The sequence below is a fragment of the Sphaerodactylus townsendi genome, linkage group LG02 (genome assembly GCF_021028975.2).
Source record: "Sphaerodactylus townsendi isolate TG3544 linkage group LG02, MPM_Stown_v2.3, whole genome shotgun sequence".
Lineage (NCBI taxonomy): Eukaryota > Metazoa > Chordata > Lepidosauria > Squamata > Sphaerodactylidae > Sphaerodactylus > Sphaerodactylus townsendi.
Genome location: NC_059426.1, coordinates 135,183,478 through 135,205,214, shown reverse-complemented (window position 1 = coordinate 135,205,214; position 21,737 = coordinate 135,183,478). Strand labels below are relative to the sequence as shown.

Genomic DNA, 21,737 nt, shown 5'->3' with positions numbered 1-21,737 from the left:
AATGCCAAATGTGGAACCAAGCTCCTTTATGGAGCACCTATCTGGATTGAAGCGGCGAACAAAATCTTAAATAGATCTCAATCCCGTTTTTTTTATAAAATCATGGGACTACCCAACTGTGCTCCATACGCAGCTCTATGCTTAGAACTTGGGCAAATATCCCATGTCACAATGGCTTGGCTGAGGACCATCAAATATTGGCTGCACATCCATTTTTCACAAGATCATTCTAGCTTAATCCACTTGATGCTCTCCGACTCGGTAGTTCCCAGATGGACGACGTTGGTGGAAGAAAAAATTAGCTCTATCGGCCTCCCACTAGAGTCACTTTACTCTTTCACTCTACCAGAGGCCTATAATTGCCTGAAAATCAGGCTGCTGGAACATGAGTACTGCAACATGATAGCTGAAGCGAGGAAAACATGCTCTCCTCTAAATTTGCTTATCCCTTTGAACAAGGCCATACAGCCATCTACCTTTTCTGGCTTCTCAATCCAAGGCGCAGAAGAGCGATATCCTTCGCCCGTTTCAACTTAGTGCCCTCTATGCTCCTTAAAGGCAGATACCAACGATAGATAAACCAAAGAGGCTATGCCCATGCAACTCAGGCCAAGTAGAGACACTGGAGCACACTCTGTTTCATTGTGCAAGATTTGCCAAGATCAGAATGACCCAGCCCATCATTGCTTCACTTCTATACAATCATTTAACTGATGCTCTTAGGATTCCGTTAATCTTAGATAATCTTGATCCTTACTTCATGCGAAAGCGTAGCAAAATATCTTTTAAAGATTATAGACGCATAGCGCTTAGATGGACACTAAGCACTAGCTTGCTATCATCATAACAACAGCAATGCTGCGGACATTAACTATTTGCTATTGGCACACAGTGCCTACATCTGCCAGCAACCTTTGGGTTCACGGTCACGGTCACCCAAAGTCAAACGTGGGTGATTCATTGAGGGATGTCGTAGTTTTGTTATTGATTGCTAGATGGAGTGAGTGACAACTGAAGGCTGTGGCAACCTATGGGAGCCAAATCAATTGTTTGCCCATTTCCTCGCCCCCTATCCCTTGTTCTGTGTTAGGATTAGGTGCCACTCTAACAAACTCTGTGTTTTATAGTGGAATGTTGACACTGTATGCTGTTGTGATGCCTGGGCTCTGTTGGTGGGTTTTTAGTCAGGTCTGTGGAGAGGTGTATAGGAATGGCACTTTTGATGAGTCCATTTGGACTAAACTTTTGATGAGACTCTGAATGGCTGCTGTAACTATCTGTCTTTCATGGACAATTGTTTTATTGTTTTATTGTTTTATTGTATTTATTGTTTTATTGTATTTATTGTATTTTGGAATGCCAATAAAGGCTATTAAAAAAAAATAGTGTTGGTGTGGTAATGAGACCAGAGATCTCAAAGCTTAAAGAATATATTTGCTCCATGATTCCTTCATATATTTTTGATTTGGGATAATGAGTATTAATTGCTTATCTGGAATCCTGCTATTCTGAACTAATTTAAGATCCATCAGCTGGCATTTTATAGTGGCTCGGCCTAGAGGTGGGATAACTAATCAGCATCCTAACCATGCTTCACCATGACCCATGAGATGCTAGTTTACAAAGATTAGAAAATACAGTAGATGCTTGTTTTGCTACCCATCTGCTTTCAATGCAATACAGATTTATTTTCACCAGATTCACATAGCTTTGAAGCGGTAGATCCTTAGGGTCCTAAACCATTTGGTATCTGAAAGCCTTTCCATATTTATGGTCAGTGGAATGCATGTTGGATCTGTTCATCAGACCACCTGTTCCCACAAAGCACACTGTGAAGTGACTGCATAAATTACCTAATTGTCGGAGAAAAGCACTTATGGTCATAGAAAGCAATTATTGCTTTCTTAAATATGCCATGGACTGAGCTGTTAGTGATTGTTCAAAGGCAGGTTCTTTTATACCTGTGAACAGAGATAATAATTTTCTGTATTTTTTCTTTCTAGGAAATATATCCATCAGTATTTCAGTATCAAATTGCCAGGTCCAAGAAAATGTGGTAAGTATTCTGAATGTAGGTGCCAAACACGATAAGTGCACAGCTTGCAGGATCATTGATCTGTTTGAAAAACGTTAAGAGGATGTCTCTTTGACCATTTTCTTTCCAGAAGGGGAAAAATAGCCATTGACAGTAACCTTCAGGGCACTTTTATTATTCTTCTAGTTTACAGTTCTTTTCTCTTTGGCTGATCTACACTAGGACTATACCTGTGTAACTGTTCTTTGAACAAACATATATCAAAGCTAAACGCATGGGAAAGTGAAACCACATGATTTCCCACTAAAACAAAAATCCACAAAACAGATGCTTTACATGGAATAATATTAAAATTCTACCCACCTTTTCATATGTCTGTGAGATTCTGTCTCCTAGCGAGCTGTTACCTTTACTGATCTCTCTATATCTAATGGAGTTTGATGAGATGATTGGAGTACATTAAACCTAGAGGCCTTTGCATAAATCAAATTGTGCGTAATGCCGAGCGGGCCTTTTTGTCTCCCTTCAGTGTCACATACTCATTTGGGGAGAAGGAACAAGTGAACAAAATCCTCAAATACCATTGAACGTTCAGAGTAAATGTGTAGGGAAAGACTTGATCTACATCACTGGAATGAAAAATACCTGGAGATTTTGGGAATAGCGCAAAGGAAGGCAGAGTTTGGGGAGGGGAGGCCCCTCAGCAGATTATAATGCCATACAGTCTACCCTCCAAAGCAGCCATTTTCTCCAGGAGAACTGAAATTGATCACTTGGAAATAAATTGTAATAGCAGTAGGTCTCCAGGTGCCACCTAGAAAATGGCAGACCTACAGATTGACTGCAAAATCCTGTAGGTCAGTAATGTAATTGTGCCTCTTCAAAGGCATAGTAAGAGCCACATGTCAAAAGGGTTTACAAAGCTGGCGGAACTCACAATGAATTTTGGTGAGTACCATGGGAAATCTGCCGTGGTTCTGCCTGAATAGAACATAATGTTTGATTGAAACATAGTTCTATTATGTTTGCATAGAATTTAATGCCATCTTTACCTGGTAAAGTTAAGTTTTGGCTTTGGGTCCGTACTGTGATGCTTAACATGCAATATATTTGTACCAACAGGATATCAGTACAGTATATCAAATCTTTCCAGATGAGGTGCTGGGATCGGGACAGTTTGGAATAGTTTATGGAGGTGAGAAGCAAAGTGGCTATGAAAATGCGGAAGAATTGTGTAACACCCCAAACAGTTAGGTTCATGATAAAGCAGTTGATGGCAGGAATATGGTAGGAAGAGAAGAAAAGACACGTAACGTTGCAGCCTGCACTTTCTTGGTTTGTGATATTGAGGAAAACACCCTGCAACATCTCCTTTTCTGGATGCTAAGGTTATCTCAGAAACAGAAGTTAATTTTCCCCTTTAATTCCTTTATCCACTATATTCTTTATATCACTTGGGATTATATTTTCTTTATACTTCACTGTTTCCATGCTGCTCACCATGAACCACCTGAGCGCTCACTGGCTAACATGGCATAGTTTTACAGACTATGTCTGGGGAAATAAGTCATGCTGGGCCGTGTAATCTATTTTTAATAATTTATGCTATGATAGTAATCTATACTTAGGTAATTGTATAGTGTTTATAAACCATAACCCAGATTTCCTTGTTCCTTGTTCCATGCATCTGGGCAGTGTATTAGTGGTACTAAGTCCTAATCTGTTTACATAATGCTGTTTTGGTTTGCTTTAGTTCTACTTAAAAACATCAGCAATGCTACAAAAATGTTAACAGATTCAGCAAAATTTTCCAAACACATAAACTGGCAATTAGATCACCTTTTTAAGAAGTCAACCACATTTTTTTTAGGATAAATGTTTTTCTGCCTTGAAACAGCAGTTTCTAGCATTTTTTGTTTTTCTGTTTTCTGAAGTATATAAAAATGTGACTTGGCGGGAGAGTTGTTTCTACTCCCTTTAATTACAAGGGGGGAGGGGGTAAGTTAAAAATCCTCCAAACCTCCTCCTGACACCAAGGGGAAATGTTCAGATACATACATCTTTTCCATTGAAGATTGGGAGATGGAGTGTTGAAGACAGCATTAATGGAAATTGCAAAGGATCCCCTCCATTAGTGCTCTCTGTTATTGCCATATTAAAAAGTAAAAGTGTCATTGACAAACTTCATGCAACTGAGTGTCATATATAGTCTACCCCTCTCCCCACATAGTTGGGTCAAATGTGAGTGACAGCCTGAGTCATTTGGCACACATCTCTCCTTCACCAGGATCACGTGTTTCACTGTATTCTTTGGTGCCACTTATTGTAGATTTGGATATAGTACGAAAGGCCTAGAAGACATAGCCCAAGAAACAATTGCCTCCTAGTTATTTTGATTGTTCAACCTCTGACCTGAGATGATATTCAGTGCTATTATCTGTAATAGCAGACATCCTTCTTGTAAACTACAGAGTACAATTTGCATGCATAATAATTCAGGGCTATGAATAAAACTCTACAGGGCTCGTCATAGGTCTACTTACAGTCAGAGTGATGTCAAAGAGGCATTTCTTGTGACAGCACATCTTAAACAATGTGCGTTTTATGTTCTGTTTAAAATGTGTACAAAGATTTCATGAACCTGAAGAGAAACATCTGAATAGCTTAGAATATTTTTATTTCAGATGAGACCTTGACAGTTAGGGTTTTGTATAAAAACAGCATATTTGAGCTTTAGAAAGGTGAAGCTTCTCAGAGCTGATCATGTTAATTGGCATATTTTTCATCAAACAGGAAAACATCGCAAAACAGGAAGAGATGTAGCAATTAAAATCATTGACAAACTGAGATTTCCAACTAAGCAAGAAAGCCAACTTCGTAATGAGGTTGCAATTTTACAGGTATCTTTTATTTAATTACCAATTATACCCTGTATGTATTTAATTTAGAACAGGGCAATAAAACTCACTGAGAACAGGATTCAGCAGAAGAAAACTAGGTAAATAATTATGCTGGGTAAAGTTCTCCAGCTATATTTCTTTGAAATAGTTTCTAATCTGCTTTAAATACAGGAACTTTTAAACCAAAATGTTAGTGACTTGCTAATCAGCATAATCAGAAGTAGATAATCTTACACCATTATTATTTTGATAGATTGCTAATCAGTGTATATTAAGGGATTATTTTGCCTGTCCCTACACGTGGAACAGTAATCTATTGTGACGTGCTTCATATTCCCTTATTTTGAACTCTGAACTGAGTAGTGATTATCTTCATAATTCTTTTATTAACTATTAAAATAATAATCTCTTTTCACTCATACAAGGTATTTGATTTAGATCCAAAAACAGAATACTAGAAGCATCAGAGCAATAATGCCACCAGTAGCCTTTTAACAATCTTTCTTTTCAGATGGCTTTAAGCAGAGGTGTATTGGGGGGAAATGGTGCCCAGAGATGATTCACTCTCTGGGTGCCCCCCCGTACCCATGCATCGCCGATATTGGGGGGAGGGCCAACCTGGCAGCAGCCTCCCCACCACCATCAGAGGCCCTGTGGGGCCTCTGATAAAGGTGGGGAGGGCAAGCCCAGCTGCAGCCTGCACCGGGATTGGACTTGGAGCCTGCCAGGTTCTGAGCCCAGCGCAGGCTACTGCTGCCTCCTTTCCCTCGGCCTGGCAGCAGGGACGCACAGGGGTGGGGCTGAGTGAGGGCAAAGTCTGAGTAGACTCCTTTGTCAGACTTCGTCCTCCCTCGGCCTCACCCATGTTGTCAAAGAGGACGACATGCTTGGGGATGGCGGCAACTGAAGTCTGAATGAGGCTCCATGCCTCATCAGACCTCAGTCTCCCTCGGCCCGGTCTCTGGTCACGTGGGGGGGGGCGATTTTGTGCCCCCCATGTGACCGGAATGGTTGCGCCTGGGGACATGGGGTACACCATGTGCCTAGGCAGATACGCCTCTGGCTCTAAGCACTGTTGGCCTTTATAGACATAGCAAAGTGCTTCTAGCCTTCTTCTGTCTGGTTGTATTTGAGCTAGAGCCAAAGGGCTTGAGAAATGAAAGACTATATAATACGCTTATGTTTCCTGAGCTGTGTCATTGGATCTAAACAAATAGAGCTCATTTGAACAATGTTTATCTTTAATAATAGAATCTGCATCACCCGGGGGTTGTAAATCTGGAGTGTATGTTCGAGACACCAGAAAGAGTATTTGTTGTTATGGAGAAGCTCCATGGAGACATGCTGGAGATGATCTTGTCAAGTGAAAAAGGAAGGCTGCCAGAGAGAATAACGAAGTTCTTAATTACACAGGTAAGAGTCATTAAGGGATGTCAGATGTTATGTTTCTTTTTCAGTGATAATCACGTAAACATTTTAAAGTATCCTCAGACATATTGTTGATATGGGATCCAGTACAAGCAAAGGTTTGTTCAGGTACACACAGAGAGAGTATTACTGAAGGAACTATGAGTAAGTTTGATAGTTGAGATACATTTAAACTGGAAGGATACTGGGGTTTCTTTCATTTGGGCTTACTTCATTACTAAGCACAGTTTATGTATATCAAATTAATCTTGGACTGTAACTTTCTCAGCAGCTTCTCTGCAGAATTCTTCATCATATAGGAGCTAAGAGAAAACTACAGTTAGATCCAAAGCTTTCATCAGAATAGTGAGTTTACGGATGTTATTTTTTCCACTTTTCCCTTGTACCAGAGCCTCTGTCATCCTCCCAAAATCTGATGAGGATGATCCCTTTAGAACAAGGATTCCCAATGTGCTGCCTGTAGGTACCATGGTACCCGACATGACCTTTCTTAGCGCCCCCACCAAGTGTTTTGAGAAAGTGGGTAGGGCTGGGTGGAGTTCTTAACTAACAGGTCTGATTGGCCACTGAAGTTTGACTATACAGATTAAAATAACATTGTTTTAAGTGGCAGCTGCCATCATGTTGTGTGTTTCATTCTCTCTTTCCTAGTGTATATTTAATTAGCCCTCTTCTCCTCTGCACTTAGACTGCTGTGTATGTTGCTCAGTCTCCTGCAGCAGCTGTTTTGTGATTGCACCTATCACCATGTATCAGAATTCTAAAGGAGCTCACAGGCTCAAAAAGGTTGGGGATCCCTGCTCAAAATATATACCGTTCAATTCAGAGGTCTGCAGCAAGAAGAGGGATCTGTAAGTGGAAGCCATGTATGAACAATAGGGATGGGCACCATTTTTTTCGTTATTTTTCAGGTTCAGGTTTAAAAAAATTGGAAATTTTCACAAAACTGAATCCCTATGTTAGGTATTTTGGCTTCTTTGAAAAGGGGGGAGGGGTTTAAAGCAAAACTTGAAAAATTCCCAGGCAGGATTGCTGTTTGCAGGGATCAGTTAGCCCAACCTCTGCAAACAGCTCCCCTGGATGACCTGGCACCTCTGAAGCCGACTTTGACTTCGGAGACTGCAGGGGAGAGCAGTTTGGAGGGATCAGGTTGCCCAACCACTGCAAACAACTCTCCTGGCTGCTCTTAACTTCAGAAGCCGGGGAGGGAGCTTGGTGCAGGGATCGCTGAGCTGGTCCCTGCAGCCAGTTCTGGTCATTGCCTCACCTCTAAAAGCTGAATGGCTGTTCAGCCGAACAGTATGGAACTTTTGGCTCTGCCTAAATAGCCAGGGGCGGAGGAGTGGGGGTCGGCAAAAAAATAAATAAAAACAAAACAGAAAGCCAAAATGGCTCTTTCAGGGTATTTTTCCATTTGAGTTTATCCAAATTTGAGTTTACCCAAATTTCTAGTCTTAATGAACAACCATTAAGTCATTAATTCTTCAGAAAAAAACAAAGAACAAAAAGTGATTTTTGGCCAACCTATTCTTGCTGCAGTCCCTCTGTGCTGCTTGGGATATTGATCTAGAGCAGTGGTGGCGAACCTTTGGCACTCCAGATGTTATGGACTACAATTCCCATCAGCCCCTGCCAGCCTGGCCAATTGGCCAAGTTGGCAGGGGCTGATGGGAATTGTAGTCCATAACATCTGGAGTGCCAAAGGTTCGCCAGCACGGATCTAGAGGATACCATGACCTTCAGCAATGGTTTTTCTGAGCGTGCAGGGAGCTCTGGTGGAAGGGGAAGGGAGTAAAACTCATTATGAAGAACTTGTTCCATTTGGGGTAGCCTCGGATCCAAATCTTACACATTCAGTGTTAGGTTGTATTGAGGACTGCTCAGTGTAAGATTTTAAATGTTAATCATAGTCTACAACATCTGCTCTATTTATGGAAACAGGAATGTCTCTAAACATGAGGCAAGTACAGATAGCCTGCATATTTCTGGTAGACCCACTTCCTCCCCACTTTGGAAGCATGCAAGAGACCTTGCCAAGTTGCGCATTTGCAGGCCAAGGTGGGGGGCGGTGATATTCATATTCTTGTAGGCAGCATTCGTACTGGCAAATGTTATCAAATTTTGAGTTTCCAGTGCAGTATAAATTAACTCCTTTGGGGGGGGTTTGTGAATTGTTCCTGAGCCCTTCGGGGGAGGGCGGTTTATAAACCCAACAAATAAATAAATAAATAAATATTCTTATTTGGCATGTCCTGTTATGTGACACTGCTTCTGGGCAGTCCAAAAACCTTGTAAAAGTCTTCTGCCTATAGTTGAAGGCTTTCACGGCCGGATTCAACTGGTTGTTGTGGGTTTCGGTTGTTAGAGTTCTTAGGTTCAATGTTGACGCACCTGCATCTGTGGCTGACATCTTCAGAGGTGTATCACAGAGGTGTAACATACTCTGAAGATGCCAGCCACAGATGCAGGTGAAACATTAGGAACAAGACCTACCAGACCACGGCCACACAGTCCAGAAAACCCACAACAACCATTCTTCACATAATTTCATTATAAAGTGCATTCTTTTCTTCTTTATCCCCTGAACGGGATGATCGGCACTGGTGAGGAAAGTAGTTGCTGAGTTGTCCTTCCTCTCCACAATAAGGGGGCCATGAGTAGGCCTGATGTACTATTACTATGTAGTCCAGTGATAAACAAGAAATGTTGTATTTGGGGATCTGTTCAGCAGTGCCGACCCTCTCATTGTTGTTCTTGTGTATTTATGGGACCGTAAAAGAAAAGATCACTTTAATAAAAATGCAGTATTTGTACTTGGCTGGTGATTTGTCTCACTTCTAACAGATGCATTAAAACAGCAGAAAATATTCCACAAATTCCCTTAGTTATAATGTAGTTGATTTGTTTTCTTGTAGATCCTGGTTGCCTTGAGACATCTTCATTTTAAAAACATTGTTCATTGTGATCTGAAACCAGAAAATGTATTACTGGCATCAGCTGATCCTTTCCCACAGGCAAGTGGAAATAATTTGCTTTGGACAGTTAGCAGAAGTGATTTGTGATACTGTGTGCTTTTGTTCTTATGTTCAGTTTAGTGAATATTTTAAAAAGAAGACAAATAAGTGAGAAGTCGTATCTTATTAGTATGTTACAAGTTTCTAACTGTGATTTAGGCACTTGACTTCCCAATAATCCTTCCCATAGACTTTTTAAAAAAGAAGACATCCATTTTATTAGATTTTCTTACACTTCTGTATTCCTGTAAAAATTGTAATATGCACATTCATATTTTTATTTGTAGCCTGTCTGTGCATTCACAGGTCACATGTGTCATCCACAAAGTTCCAATGGATCAACCTTTGATCCACTTAATTCTCCTGATTGCTACCTCCAAGTCTGAATTGATGGTGTTGTGCCTAATGTGTAGATGAATCTTCTCTGACAGGTTAAGTAAAAGAAGTAGTGGAATATGGTCAACATCAGGCAATTGCCAGTTTTTTATTTGATAATAGTTTTCCAGATATTTTTAGACACCATATAGTAATCTACTACATTAGCTCCATTTGAGAACATAAAAATATATTCTTCCAAATTATCAAAGATTTCTGTGTCATTCACAAACCCTCTAATGGCAAAAGTAGGGCCAGCAGATTCATATTCAAACAGAAATGATTCTTTTATCAGTTAGTTGAGAGACCCATCAGATAATACTGAGAGATCTGTTGACCATGTAATAAAGCTGTTACATTCCCAGTTGACAAACTGTGATTTATACGCAGTAGTATTGCAAGAGGTGGTGGTGCTTAGCTTAAAGTTTAGTTTGCCAGATTATGTGGAAAAGAGTCAACTGTATAAATCAGTTTGCAGGAAAAATCATATGGCTGTTTAATTGTAAATTGATAGCACAAATCAATCATTGCATGGATTGTATACTCTTTGAACATGGATACCATTTGTTTGCGCATATTGTAACACTTTCGGCCTTTAAACATGCTTGAAACTATCAGAAAAAATGTATACAGATGTTATTTGTAACATGTTTACCTTGTTCATCTTTGTACCAAACAGGTAAAGCTATGTGACTTTGGTTTTGCCCGTATCATTGGAGAGAAATCATTTAGGCGTTCAGTTGTGGGCACACCAGCCTATCTCGCTCCTGAAGTTCTGAGAAACAAAGGTTACAACAGATCATTAGATATGTGGTCTGTGGGGGTCATTATCTATGTCAGTCTTAGTGGTACATTTCCATTCAATGAAGATGAAGACATTCATGATCAGATCCAAAATGCTGCTTTCATGTACCCACCGAATCCTTGGAAGGAAATCTCTCATGAAGGTATTAATTACTTTTTATATTTTAGCACACACATACGTACAAAAAAATCAAACATTTATAGCCACTTATTGATGTAATTTTATATAAAAATCAGCACCTGTTATAATTGATGCTTGATAACTTTATTTCTTGGCAGGTTCATTTACCAAGCGGAACTGCGGATTGTTGAATCAGTACTAAATGTTTCTTTTCAGTTCAGAGTCAGAAAGAATTTCTTAGGCGCAGTATTCCTCTAAGGAAAATGGTAGATGGTAGACTAACTCCTTATTCAGTGTAAAAATTCTACGCCAGCACATATTTTATATGGCTCCTGCTGTGATATTATCATTAGTTCCCCAGAACCGCAGTATGAGTTAGGATATTCATTGGGCATCAGGTTGCAGAGAGAAATGCTTGAATACAGGCAACGAGAAATGCCATCTAGGCAAATAAAGCCATAGCTTGTGGTAATGAAGAGCTTGAGGAAAGTAGCTGTTAATTTAAAGTTCAGATTTGTATTTTGATTGTGATCAGTAGAGGTGAAAGAACCTCACATCCCCACATCACCTATCTGCATCATAAAGTGCTTGTGAAACTCTCTTGAGCTTGCTCTGTGGGGTTCAGTAGGCATAACAGATAGGCAGAAACATGAAAGCACTTGAGCATGTGCTTTTGCTGCAAGTGTTCAAAAGGATAATGACTAAGATTAATTAGTACTGTGGTCCGCTATTTGATACATGGCTACAGCAGCCAAATATGTTTCAGCTTTAACACTGGGTCATACTTGGCCAATGTAAACCATGCCCCTCCTGGCTAGTTAAGGTCTGCCGGGGGAGCTGCAACCCCACCTGTTGAGTATTATTAACAACTCCCTTGAGCAAGGAGTTTTCTGGGTGGGTTGAAGGAGGCAGTGGTCCGCCCACTCTTGAAAAGACCATCTTTAGATCCTAGTGAGGTCTCATTGGCCCTGACCTCTTTGGCTTGTAGCCTTGGGGTCCACCTGGATTCTTCGTTATCTATGGAGAGACAGGTGGCTTGTGTTACCCGAATGGCTTTTTTCCATCTTCGCCAAGCGCGGCGGCTGGCCCCCTATCTCTCCCAGGTCGACCTGGCCACAGTGATCCATGCCACGGTCACCTCCAGGCTGGACTACTGCAACTCGCTCTATGCGGGCCTTCCCTTGCGACTGATCCGGAAGTTAAAGCTGGTCCAGAATGCAGCGACTCGGCTTTTGACAAGTGATTCTTTTAGAGATCATGTTACCCCTGTGCTGTACTGTCTGCACTGGCTCGCAGTGGAATTCCGGATCGTCTTCAAGGTGTTGGTGTTAACCTTTAAGGCCCTCAGCAGCTTGGGGCCTTCATACCGTCTAACCCCATATGTCCCAAATAGGTCTCTGCGTTCGGCAGAGGCCAATTTGCTGGTAGTCCCCTGCCCCTCGTCAATGCGACTGGCCTCTACCCGGGCCAGGGCCTTTACAGCCCTGGCCCCATCCTGGTGGAATGCTTTACCATCTGCTGTCCAGGCCCTGCAGGACCTTGGGGAGTTCCGCAGGGTCTGTAAGACCGAGTTATTCCACCAGGCCTTTGGGGATGCCAGCCGCAGACTGCCTGCCCCCTCTGCAGCCCCCACGACAGTTTTGCCATCTTCAGCATTGCCTGATCGCTGATTCCACCCATTTTTGGGCAATGCTAGCCCTCCTGGCCTTTGGGTTGGGTGCCATCTGTGCATGCATCTGTGCATGTATTTTTATCTGTAATTTTTGGAATTGCTGCTATAATGTATTTTAAATGAATTTTAAAGTTTTATCACTATATTGTATTTATGAGACCTTATATTGTATTTGTTTTATGTCTCATTGTACACCGCCCAGAGCCCTTCGAGGGTTGGGCGGTCTATTAAGCCGAATAAATAAATTAATAATAATAGTAATAACAACAACAACAAAATCACCATATGTCAGCTGCAAGAGCCCCTTGGGGATTGGGCGGTCTATAATTAATAAAAGGCCACCCTATTCGGCTCTGCACACATTATTCGTCGATACATCACACAGTCCTGGATGCTTGGGAAGTGTCCGACGTGTGATGTAATACAAAATCCAGCATATTGATCTTGTTTGCTGTGTATAACTGTTTTTGTATCAATGTAATAATAATAATAATAATAATAATAATAATAATAATAATAATAATAATAATAATAATAATAATAATAATAATAATAATAATAATAATATTGACACTAAGTGACTGTTGGTCTACCCTTTGCAATCTTTGTAAAGTGTCCTTTGAGCCACTGAAGAAGTCTAACTTGATTGAAACAAAAAATTATTTTCCTCACTGGCTGAACAAAAATAATGGCAATTTCCCCTTTCCCCATACTTTTAAAGTATAAGCAGAAACTTGTGTGAGGAATTCTTCTGTGGGGTCTCTGAGGTATTCTTCGTTACCCTGCCCCACCTACCTTCCCATCTCTCACTCTAGAACACATCATTATTCTCTAACAAATGCAGACTTAAATCCAAGACAAACTGTATGAGTCTCTGCTTGAATGCCTAATTATTTTATTGGCTCCCACAAAATCTCTGTTCCTTTGCTATTTAGAGAAAAAAATAATGATACAGTTTATCAAGAGACCTACACAGGATTTTAAAAAAACCAAAACCTTGGAGGGCTTTTGAAAATTAGCAGTGTTGTTCCAGAGGTCTGTCATATTTGTACAGACCTGTGGTGTTCATATTTCTTTGTTCATTTGCTTCATATGTTCTTTGATTACATAACTGTTTCCCAAATGAACTGGAATAGAAAACAAAAGCTTCATAAAATAATTACTATATACTGCACTGTAGAAGAGAGCATAATACCAAAAAAGGCTGTGTTTTGCAAACATAAGTCATATTCCTATAAAATTATATCATTATTAGCAAATATATCTCCCTGACTTACACAGGCATCTTTCAGGTTAATATTAATATTCATTAATTTTATATTACATTCTTATTTACGGAATTTGTTTAAAGGGAACTTGACATCATAGTTCTTTAGTATTTTACATAAACAAGATTGCCCATAGCTCAGTAGCAGAGCCATTTTTACCATCTCCAGCACAGGGAATGACCTCTGCTTGAAACCTTGAAGAAGTTTTGTTGATTAGATGGACTATTGTCCTGATTCTGTGTAAGGCAGTTTCATACATTCATATAAACTTTGTTGATCAGCAGGTTCTTTATTAGTAAGGATCCTCAAGCATTAGAATTGCTCAATGACTGGTTTGAAGTTGTAGGAGAGATAGTGGTACACACACAGATCTTGTTACTTAGCAATCTAGTTTAATATTGTAGAGATGAAACTGATGATCACATGGGTGAGCATATATGTTTTGTATAAATTGATCCTTCTGTCTCTATTTTAAAATATCAGAAGACTCTTGGATAAAGTGTATGGAATATTAATCCCCCACCCCCACCCCAAGAAAAAGAATCTGGATAAAAAGGCAGAAATCTCAAGAATCATTACTTAGATCCAGTGCTCCATGTGTACATATGGATTTCCAGCATGAAGTGACTACTTTTTTCAGTTAAGGAAAAAGTTCTAGTTAATAATTCTGATGTTCAAACTGCTCCTTTCACTGAAATAGGCAGAGAACACTTAGAAGATTAAATTAAATGAATTAAAAGTAATTCATTAAGATGGGGAGAGGGCTTTTTTTCTACGATAGAGTTCCCATGGATGGTTTATTATGAATATTTGAATATTTCATATTCATTTGATTATGAAAATTGGCACAAATTTTTACTCCTAAAATTATGTCTTTTGTTTGTAGTACTCCAACAGTGTTGGTTTCTGGCCAGTCATTTCTTAGCTTCAAAAGTACCTTTTGCATTGATAACACTTACTTGAAAACATGCACAGGCTAGAATGCGAGGAATAATGGAGTAAATAGAGATGTTCTTGGAACATATTGGTTCCAGCCAATATGAAGTACCAGCATGTCCAAACACATAATATGTATACCATCTCATATTGCTTAAATTCCTTATTTTCTGTGATTCCTTTGTAGGCTTATTCTTTGTACTCCTTCATATATGCTAAATGTTTTTTTAATGAATAAAATGTGATTAGTTGTATCTTGAAGTTTTGTTCCATACTTAGGTTCAAGCAGGTATTTGTCAGTGACATTTTCTGTAATTATATTTTCCCCAGCTATTGATCTCATAAATAATTTGCTGCAAGTGAAAATGAGAAAACGCTACAGTGTGGACAAGACTTTGAGCCACCCATGGTTACAGGTAATGCTGTTAAATTTCATGCCTTTCACCTTCTATGTGTTTTTAGTCATCTAGCTGAACCAGTGGTGCTTTTGTGACTAGTTCACCTGTCCTAAAGCACAACTAACTGGAACTCAGCAATAATGAGAGGCCCTTTATTGAGGCTGGCAAAAAGCATGGAGCCACACAAAACCAGAAAAACTTAGAAGGCTTTTACCATATTCATATGCATGCTTACTCCTCCACACGAGTAGTGGATTCTAATCTTGTGAACCATGTTTGCTTCCTCATTTCTCTACATGACCTTGGGTGACCTTGGACCAGTCATAGTTCTCCCAGAAGTCTCTCAGCCCCACCTACCTCACAGGGTGTCTGGTGTAGGGAAAGGGAAGACCACTTTGAGACTCCTTAAAGGTTGGGAAAAGCAGGGTATAAATCCTAACTCTTCCTCTGCTTCTCACATTTAGTATCTTCATGCCACCCTTCTCCTCCCAAGTAGTACCTTGTTTGATCTTACATGAAAGTAGGCAGTGAGATGGAACTGTGTATGTATGCTATGTATACAGCATACACAGAAAGGGGATCTTTCCCTACTTCTGTTAAACTGATTTTTTTCATCTGATAAAGAATTAAACTGGTTACCAGCAGAATTAAATTATTGATTTTAACTAGTGGTTTTATGTAGTTTATATACTATATATTTTAAGCTGCCTTGCACATGTAGAATGGCAAAATGTAGCTCAGTCTTGTCAGATTTTGGAAGCTAAGCTGGGTCAATATTTGAAAGGGAGATGTCCAAGGAAGATTCTGCAGAGGAACATAGTGGAAAATCACCTGTGCTTAATCACTTGCCTTGAAAACCCCATCCACGTGACTGCAACTTGACAGTACTTTAAACACACACACACACACACACACACACACACACACACACACACACACTGCCTTGAGTTCTTATAGTTAGAAAGGGACTAATAAAGGTTTTAAATGAACAACTATAAATAAATAAAATACAGACCTTAACAACTTATTTTACTCTTTCACAACATAGAATGCATAATTTATAGCTTAGCATATAAACTTGTACTATTTTATATTATTATGAAATTTAAAAGTATAAATGTCTTAGTTTCTTACAAGCAAAATTATGATGTACTTAGAGGAATATATATACTGGGCAGAAGGTTTACATTCCTCTGCTTTGCTGCATCTGTTTATGATCTCTGGAGGGGTTAGTGGCGGGGTCATAAGACCTCTGTGGAGGAACAGCCATGTGGGTTGGGGATGGCTGGAATGGAGAGGAACAAGGAGTTAAAATTTCAATCTATTGTACCTCCAGACTTCAAACCCTCGTTGCTGATCCTCTGTGCAGATCCTGTGATCCTAGGAGTAGTCTTTGTAGGGTAGAAGGACCTTGGTGATAAGAGGCAGTATTGGGAAAAAACTGTGTGCCTTCTGCATACAAATGCTAAGATACTGGTCTGTATTAGAGTGAGAGGATTTTGAATTGCTGAACCCTATGCAACCTAAGTTGTTGCCATCTGAGAGACTGAACATAGAAAACACTTTTTAAAAATAAAATAAAATGTTTAGGCTGAAACAGCCTCATAGAGACAGGATAGGAGTAACAGCCTACTTGGTTAACTAACAGGCAGCCCAATCCATAGTTCAAGGAGGAGACAGTGCCACTGCTGTGCCGCCCCGCCACCTCTAGAGGACTTTTCAATGGTGTTGGGAGGCTTTTTAAAAAAAAACACACTTCCAGAAAGCCTTCCATAGAGCTAAATGGACTGTATCTTAAGTCCAAGTCCCAGAGTGCCCTGTAACTGCCTGCAAAGCTGGGGTTCACTAACATCATCTCCACTCCTGTGAATGTCTGATTGGCCCCAACTTCTGGGTTTCACCATTGTGGAGTTGAGGGGCGACTGTCAGCCAGCACCTTTGCCCCCCTCTGCTGGCTTGGGTTCCCCTATGCCAGTGGTGGCGAACCTTTGGCACGCATGCCAGAGGTGGCACTCAAGAGCCCTCTCTGTGGCATGCACGCACAGAGTTCGTCATGTAGGGGGAGTGGAAAATCACACACACACCCCACACACACACATCTAGGCTGGCCTTGCTTCTGAGTTAACCCTCCTAGGGTTCACCCATTCAAAGCATTGCATAGTTGCTTCACCAAGCTTACTCCCGAGTAACGCGCGCCTTGGAGCAATCCGTTTTTTCAAAAACTAAAACCTCAGTATTCAGGTTAAATTGCCATGTTGGCACTTTGCGATAAATAAGTGGGTTTTGGGTTGCAATTTGGGCACTCAGTCTCGAAAAGGTTCGCCATCACTGCCCTATGCAGTTCTGTACCAGCTCCACAACTAGATTCACCATTCCCCCCAGTAGGATTGGGCTTTGAATTTTATTAAATAGTGAACTTTTAAACAATGTAACATGACATACTAAATGGGAACAAAATTGTTTTTCTAAGTGTATAATTGAAAAATGTGCATATGTTGACAGTATTATGAATCACTTATTTTTTAGCACTGTAGATTGTTTTACACAAAAAGCTACCTCTTTTTCACTTTGCATACAGCCTGGCCTTAAAAGGCAATTCATTGTTCCAAAAGAACAACTTGCAGAAACATGCCTGAGTCTTTAAAAAGTAACATATGATGCACCCCATTAGAATATCAAGAAAGAAATAGGTATTCATGGTAGTTTGTTTGTAACATAATTAAACGGATTATGATTTGTTTCCTAAAGGACTATCAAACCTGGCTAGATTTAAGAGAGCTTGAATGTAAAATAGGAGAACGTTACATCACCCATGAGAGTGACGATTCACGGTGGGAACAGTACGCAGGAGAAAATGGCTTGCAGTATCCAGAGCACCTTATCAGTCCAAGTGCTAACCACAGTGAAAATCCTGAGCCAGAGGAAGCAGAGATGAAAGCCCTCAGTGAGCGTGTCAGCATCCTTTAAATTGCATCCCTTCTAATCTGTCAAAACACTGTGGAACTAATAAATACATACGGTCATGTTTAACATTTGCTTTGCAGAGCTGCCATTATTTTCTGTCAGATGGGAACAAAACTGTTATACTGTTACCACCATTAATGTATTGGAGTTGCCAAGACAAATCAACAGAAGCATTTTTATTTTGTGTGAGCAACTGTGTTATAATAACAAAAAGTTCCCAGAAACTCTCAACCTGTTGTCGATGATTCTGGTTGTATCCTGAGCATTCAAACCTGTTTCCACTGTGCCTTTTCAGACAAATGTTTCTCTTACTTAAGACTCATTGTGTAAGAGGGAACATTTCCAGGCAGATCTCTGGTTTTGTGTGCACCATTAGTGTTGTCACTGTTTTCAAACTCTTGAAGAGTAGAATACTATTACTGTTCTGTGAACAACTTTTAACACTTTGAATAAAGTTTGAGGATTTCTGTTTTGTTTTAATTTTCTGTGGAACAATATATTAAGATACAGATGCAAAAAAAAGCATGGAATTGTAAAAATGATCTATAGCATTGTATAGATTCTGACCAGATTCCCTTATGTACAGACATGCATACTCAGTCCTGTTGCCTAATAAAGGAGCAACACATTTTTAAGCCTAAATGCCTTAGTATTGTAAATTCCTGCCTATGTTGGTAGTTATTCCCTTTTCTTAAAATATCTTTCTGTAACATCTACATTTAAAAGCTGGAAAATATGTATGTTTTGAATAAAATTCTGTTAAATTCTAAACTTGAATTGTTTTATCTCACTCAACAAGTAATCACATTTAATCCAGAAGCATCTGTCAAAAATGATTTTTTTTCAAAACAATAATGTTCTGTAATGCAGAGGTTGTTTATTTAATTAAAATGTCTGTGTTCCCTCATTGCATAGTTCTTAAGGCAGATTACATAACGTACAATCCTAACCAACACTAAACGAAAGTTCTCAGCTAAATGGCAAAAAGGCAACAACAAAACTGCAAAAGAGCAATTCAAGAGGTTGCCAATAAACAACAATGTCCTGGGAAGACAAAAAAGGCTTTCATTGAACACTGAAAACTCAAAAGAATAGGCTCGGAGTACACAGTCTTATAGCATCTATACATGAGTAAATGAAAGTAGAAATTAGGTAGAACTGAAGTCTTGTGTTGTGATCCTGAGCACACTTATTTGTAAATCCTACTGAGATCAGTGAGGTTTGTTTCCAATAAATATGTTTAATGTCACCCTGATCTGGATGGCCCAGGATAGCCCAATCTCATCAGATGTCAGAAGCTAAGCAGGGTCGGCCTTGGTCAATAACTGGATGGAAAACCACCAAGGAATTACATGCCACCATGCAGAGACAGGCAAAGGAAATCCCCTCTGAACATCTCTTGCCTTGGAATCCCTATGGAATCACCATAAATTGGCTAGACATACTGAAAATCTTGAATATTCCCAGTGTTATGCCTAAAGTTACATCTGATCCACATCAATACATCTCTCATTATAAAAACTTATAACAATCTTATCCCATCGAGATAGCATTAAAAAATTTAAAAGATTAAAAACGGACCTCATTTTTAGCAGCATAAGAAAGAAAACAGTATAGTAGAGGGAGACAAGGGGAAAGAAACAAAAGGCCCATTGGATTGAATACCACTGATTTCTCAGTCATAGGCCTGGTGGAACAGCTTCATCTTACAGACCCTGTAAAATTGTGTCAGATCTCACAGGGCCCAGGGCTGACGGTGTTCTACCAGGCTGGGGTAGCGCCAACAGCAACCTGGCCCTGATTGAGGTCAGACTGGCTTTGGGCCTGGGAGCAACTGATAGCAGTGTAGGGTTTACCCAGTAACCTCTGTTATGCCATTATACAGTGTAGGAGCTAACCTTGAGAATGTATGTGAATGGACAATTACCAATGTTCATTGTTGTGGTCTCTATGCAGTCCGCATGGGACTGCAGTTGTGCAGGCCAGAGTGGGAGATTTTAAAGTAGCCTAAATGGAGCAAAAGCAATCCATGAGTGCTTCCTCCCCCTGTAACATGGGCTAACGTTTTTTTCCACCCAAGGACATGTGACCAAGGGGAGGGGTGCACTCTCCCTCCAGTTCTCTCTTTGCTGCTAGCAAGAGAGTTTCTGGGAGGAATTATTCAGCTGTTTTCTATCTAAACTTCATCTTAGTTTTTTGTTTAGTTCTTAAGTTGGAATTCTATAGTTACCATTTTACTTTTCTTTGGTTTAGTTAGGCTGAGGTCTGATATGTGTCATCCTCAAAATGGTGCTGTTTTAGAAATGCCACTCTAAAATTTCCCAGCTCGATGAGCATGAGAATTGTCTCATTTCCTTAGGAAAGGGCCATATAGTTTCTATGTGTAGAGTCTGTGCACTCTTTACCCCAAAAGCTAGACAAGAACGGGCCTCCTTGTTAAAAGTAGTTATGAACAACTACTACAACCTGACTTGATGGAAGGCAAGAACAAGATTTCAATTACTGTGGGCTTTGCTTTTGAACCTTCTATTTCTGATGAGGCTCCTGGGCAGCCTCCTCAGGTGGTTTCTGAGCCTCTTCCAAAGAAGGCTAAAAAGAAGACTTAGCAGTCTTGAAAGAAATTACTTTTCTCTTCCTGAAGGGAGTTTGTTCCCCTTTGAAAGGTCCACCTTTACTTGGTCAACTAAAATGGCACTCCCTCCTCCGAGGCATTCGAAGTCACCATCACTTTGGTGGATCCACATCCACTCCAACTCACTGCCGACAATCCCTGCCTCTGAGGAACCTCACAATGCTTGGAGGGGATGCTCTCCAGTTCATCATCTCTGACAATCTCTCTCATTGTTGACCACTCTGCCTCCTCTTCAAGGGGGAAGGCGGAGATAAACCACACAGTCCATCCCCTCGTTGGATGACATTCAGTTGTTGGTTGTTGTGGGCTTTCCAGGCTGTGTGGCCATGGTCTGGTGGATCTTGTTCCTAACATTTCACCTGAATCTGTAGCTGGCATCTTCAGAGGTGTATCACAGAGAGAAGTGTGTTACACATTGTGTCCAGACAACATTTAGTTGTCTTTATCAGATGACAGGTTGATGGAAGATGCACCCCTGGCGCTTTTAAGTGTGCACACTTTTCTGCACCCCCCTGGAGACAGGGTTGACCAATCATTTATCCATGGGCCAGAATGCCTCACTGGCCCTCATGGGAGCAGAATAAGTCAGATGTTTCAGAAACAGGAGGAGGAGTCCATACTGCTGGTAGAACCCAGAAAGTTCAATAAAAGCTGCTCCAGTCCTCCTTCCAGTTTGGCTGCTCCTCGTATGCATCTGACTCTAAACACGAGGACTCTGAAGCAGAATCAGAAGCTGATTCTTCCATTGGTCATGATGACTCCCTTGGCAACATGCAGCAACAGACTGTGATGTCAGGGGACCATTGCAAATATGTGGACCAAAGGCTAAGGCCCTAAAAGTTGTGTCTGTATGCTCAACTCCTAAATCTGCGAATCCAATAATGGATGTTATAGAGGACAAAGATACTTCAAATATCAAACTGCCTCTGGTGAAGGGCATTCTATGCATTGCCTCAGAAATCTGGGAGAGGCCAGCTTTGGGGTCAACTTTAACTCGACACATTGGGAATCTCTACAAAATCAAAGAGACAGATGGAGTCCATTCTATGCATAGGTCCATTCTATCCTGGACCTATGGGACTGTTATGGTTGTCAAGAAATTCAGAATGCCTGAGACTATTTCCTTCTTCTATAGAGGGAACTGGTTCCATGTGGTGGACCTAAAGGACACTTATTTTCATGTGTCTATT

At 40.4% G+C, this 21,737-nt stretch overlaps 1 protein-coding gene across 5 annotated transcripts in view; it reads left to right on the top strand.

Annotated features, from left to right (window-relative positions):
- PRKD1 (protein kinase D1) overlaps nt 1-18,686 on the top strand; it is a 137,860-nt gene extending 119,174 nt beyond the window's left edge. For 4 of the 5 annotated variants that reach the window (XM_048485109.1, XM_048485113.1, XM_048485110.1 and 1 more), the window contains 8 exons: nt 2,004-2,056; nt 3,158-3,230; nt 4,829-4,935; nt 6,187-6,348; nt 9,279-9,377; nt 10,432-10,699; nt 14,884-14,969; nt 17,700-18,686. In XM_048485109.1, the coding sequence (XP_048341066.1) occupies nt 2,004-2,056; nt 3,158-3,230; nt 4,829-4,935; nt 6,187-6,348; nt 9,279-9,377; nt 10,432-10,699; nt 14,884-14,969; nt 17,700-17,918 (1,067 nt within the window). In that variant the 3' untranslated portion in view covers nt 17,919-18,686. The remainder of the gene's footprint in view (nt 1-2,003; nt 2,057-3,157; nt 3,231-4,828; nt 4,936-6,186; nt 6,349-9,278; nt 9,378-10,431; nt 10,700-14,883; nt 14,970-17,699) is intronic. The other variant, XM_048485114.1, reaches the window with a different exon arrangement.
- Nucleotides 18,687-21,737: the final 3,051 nt, after the last annotated feature.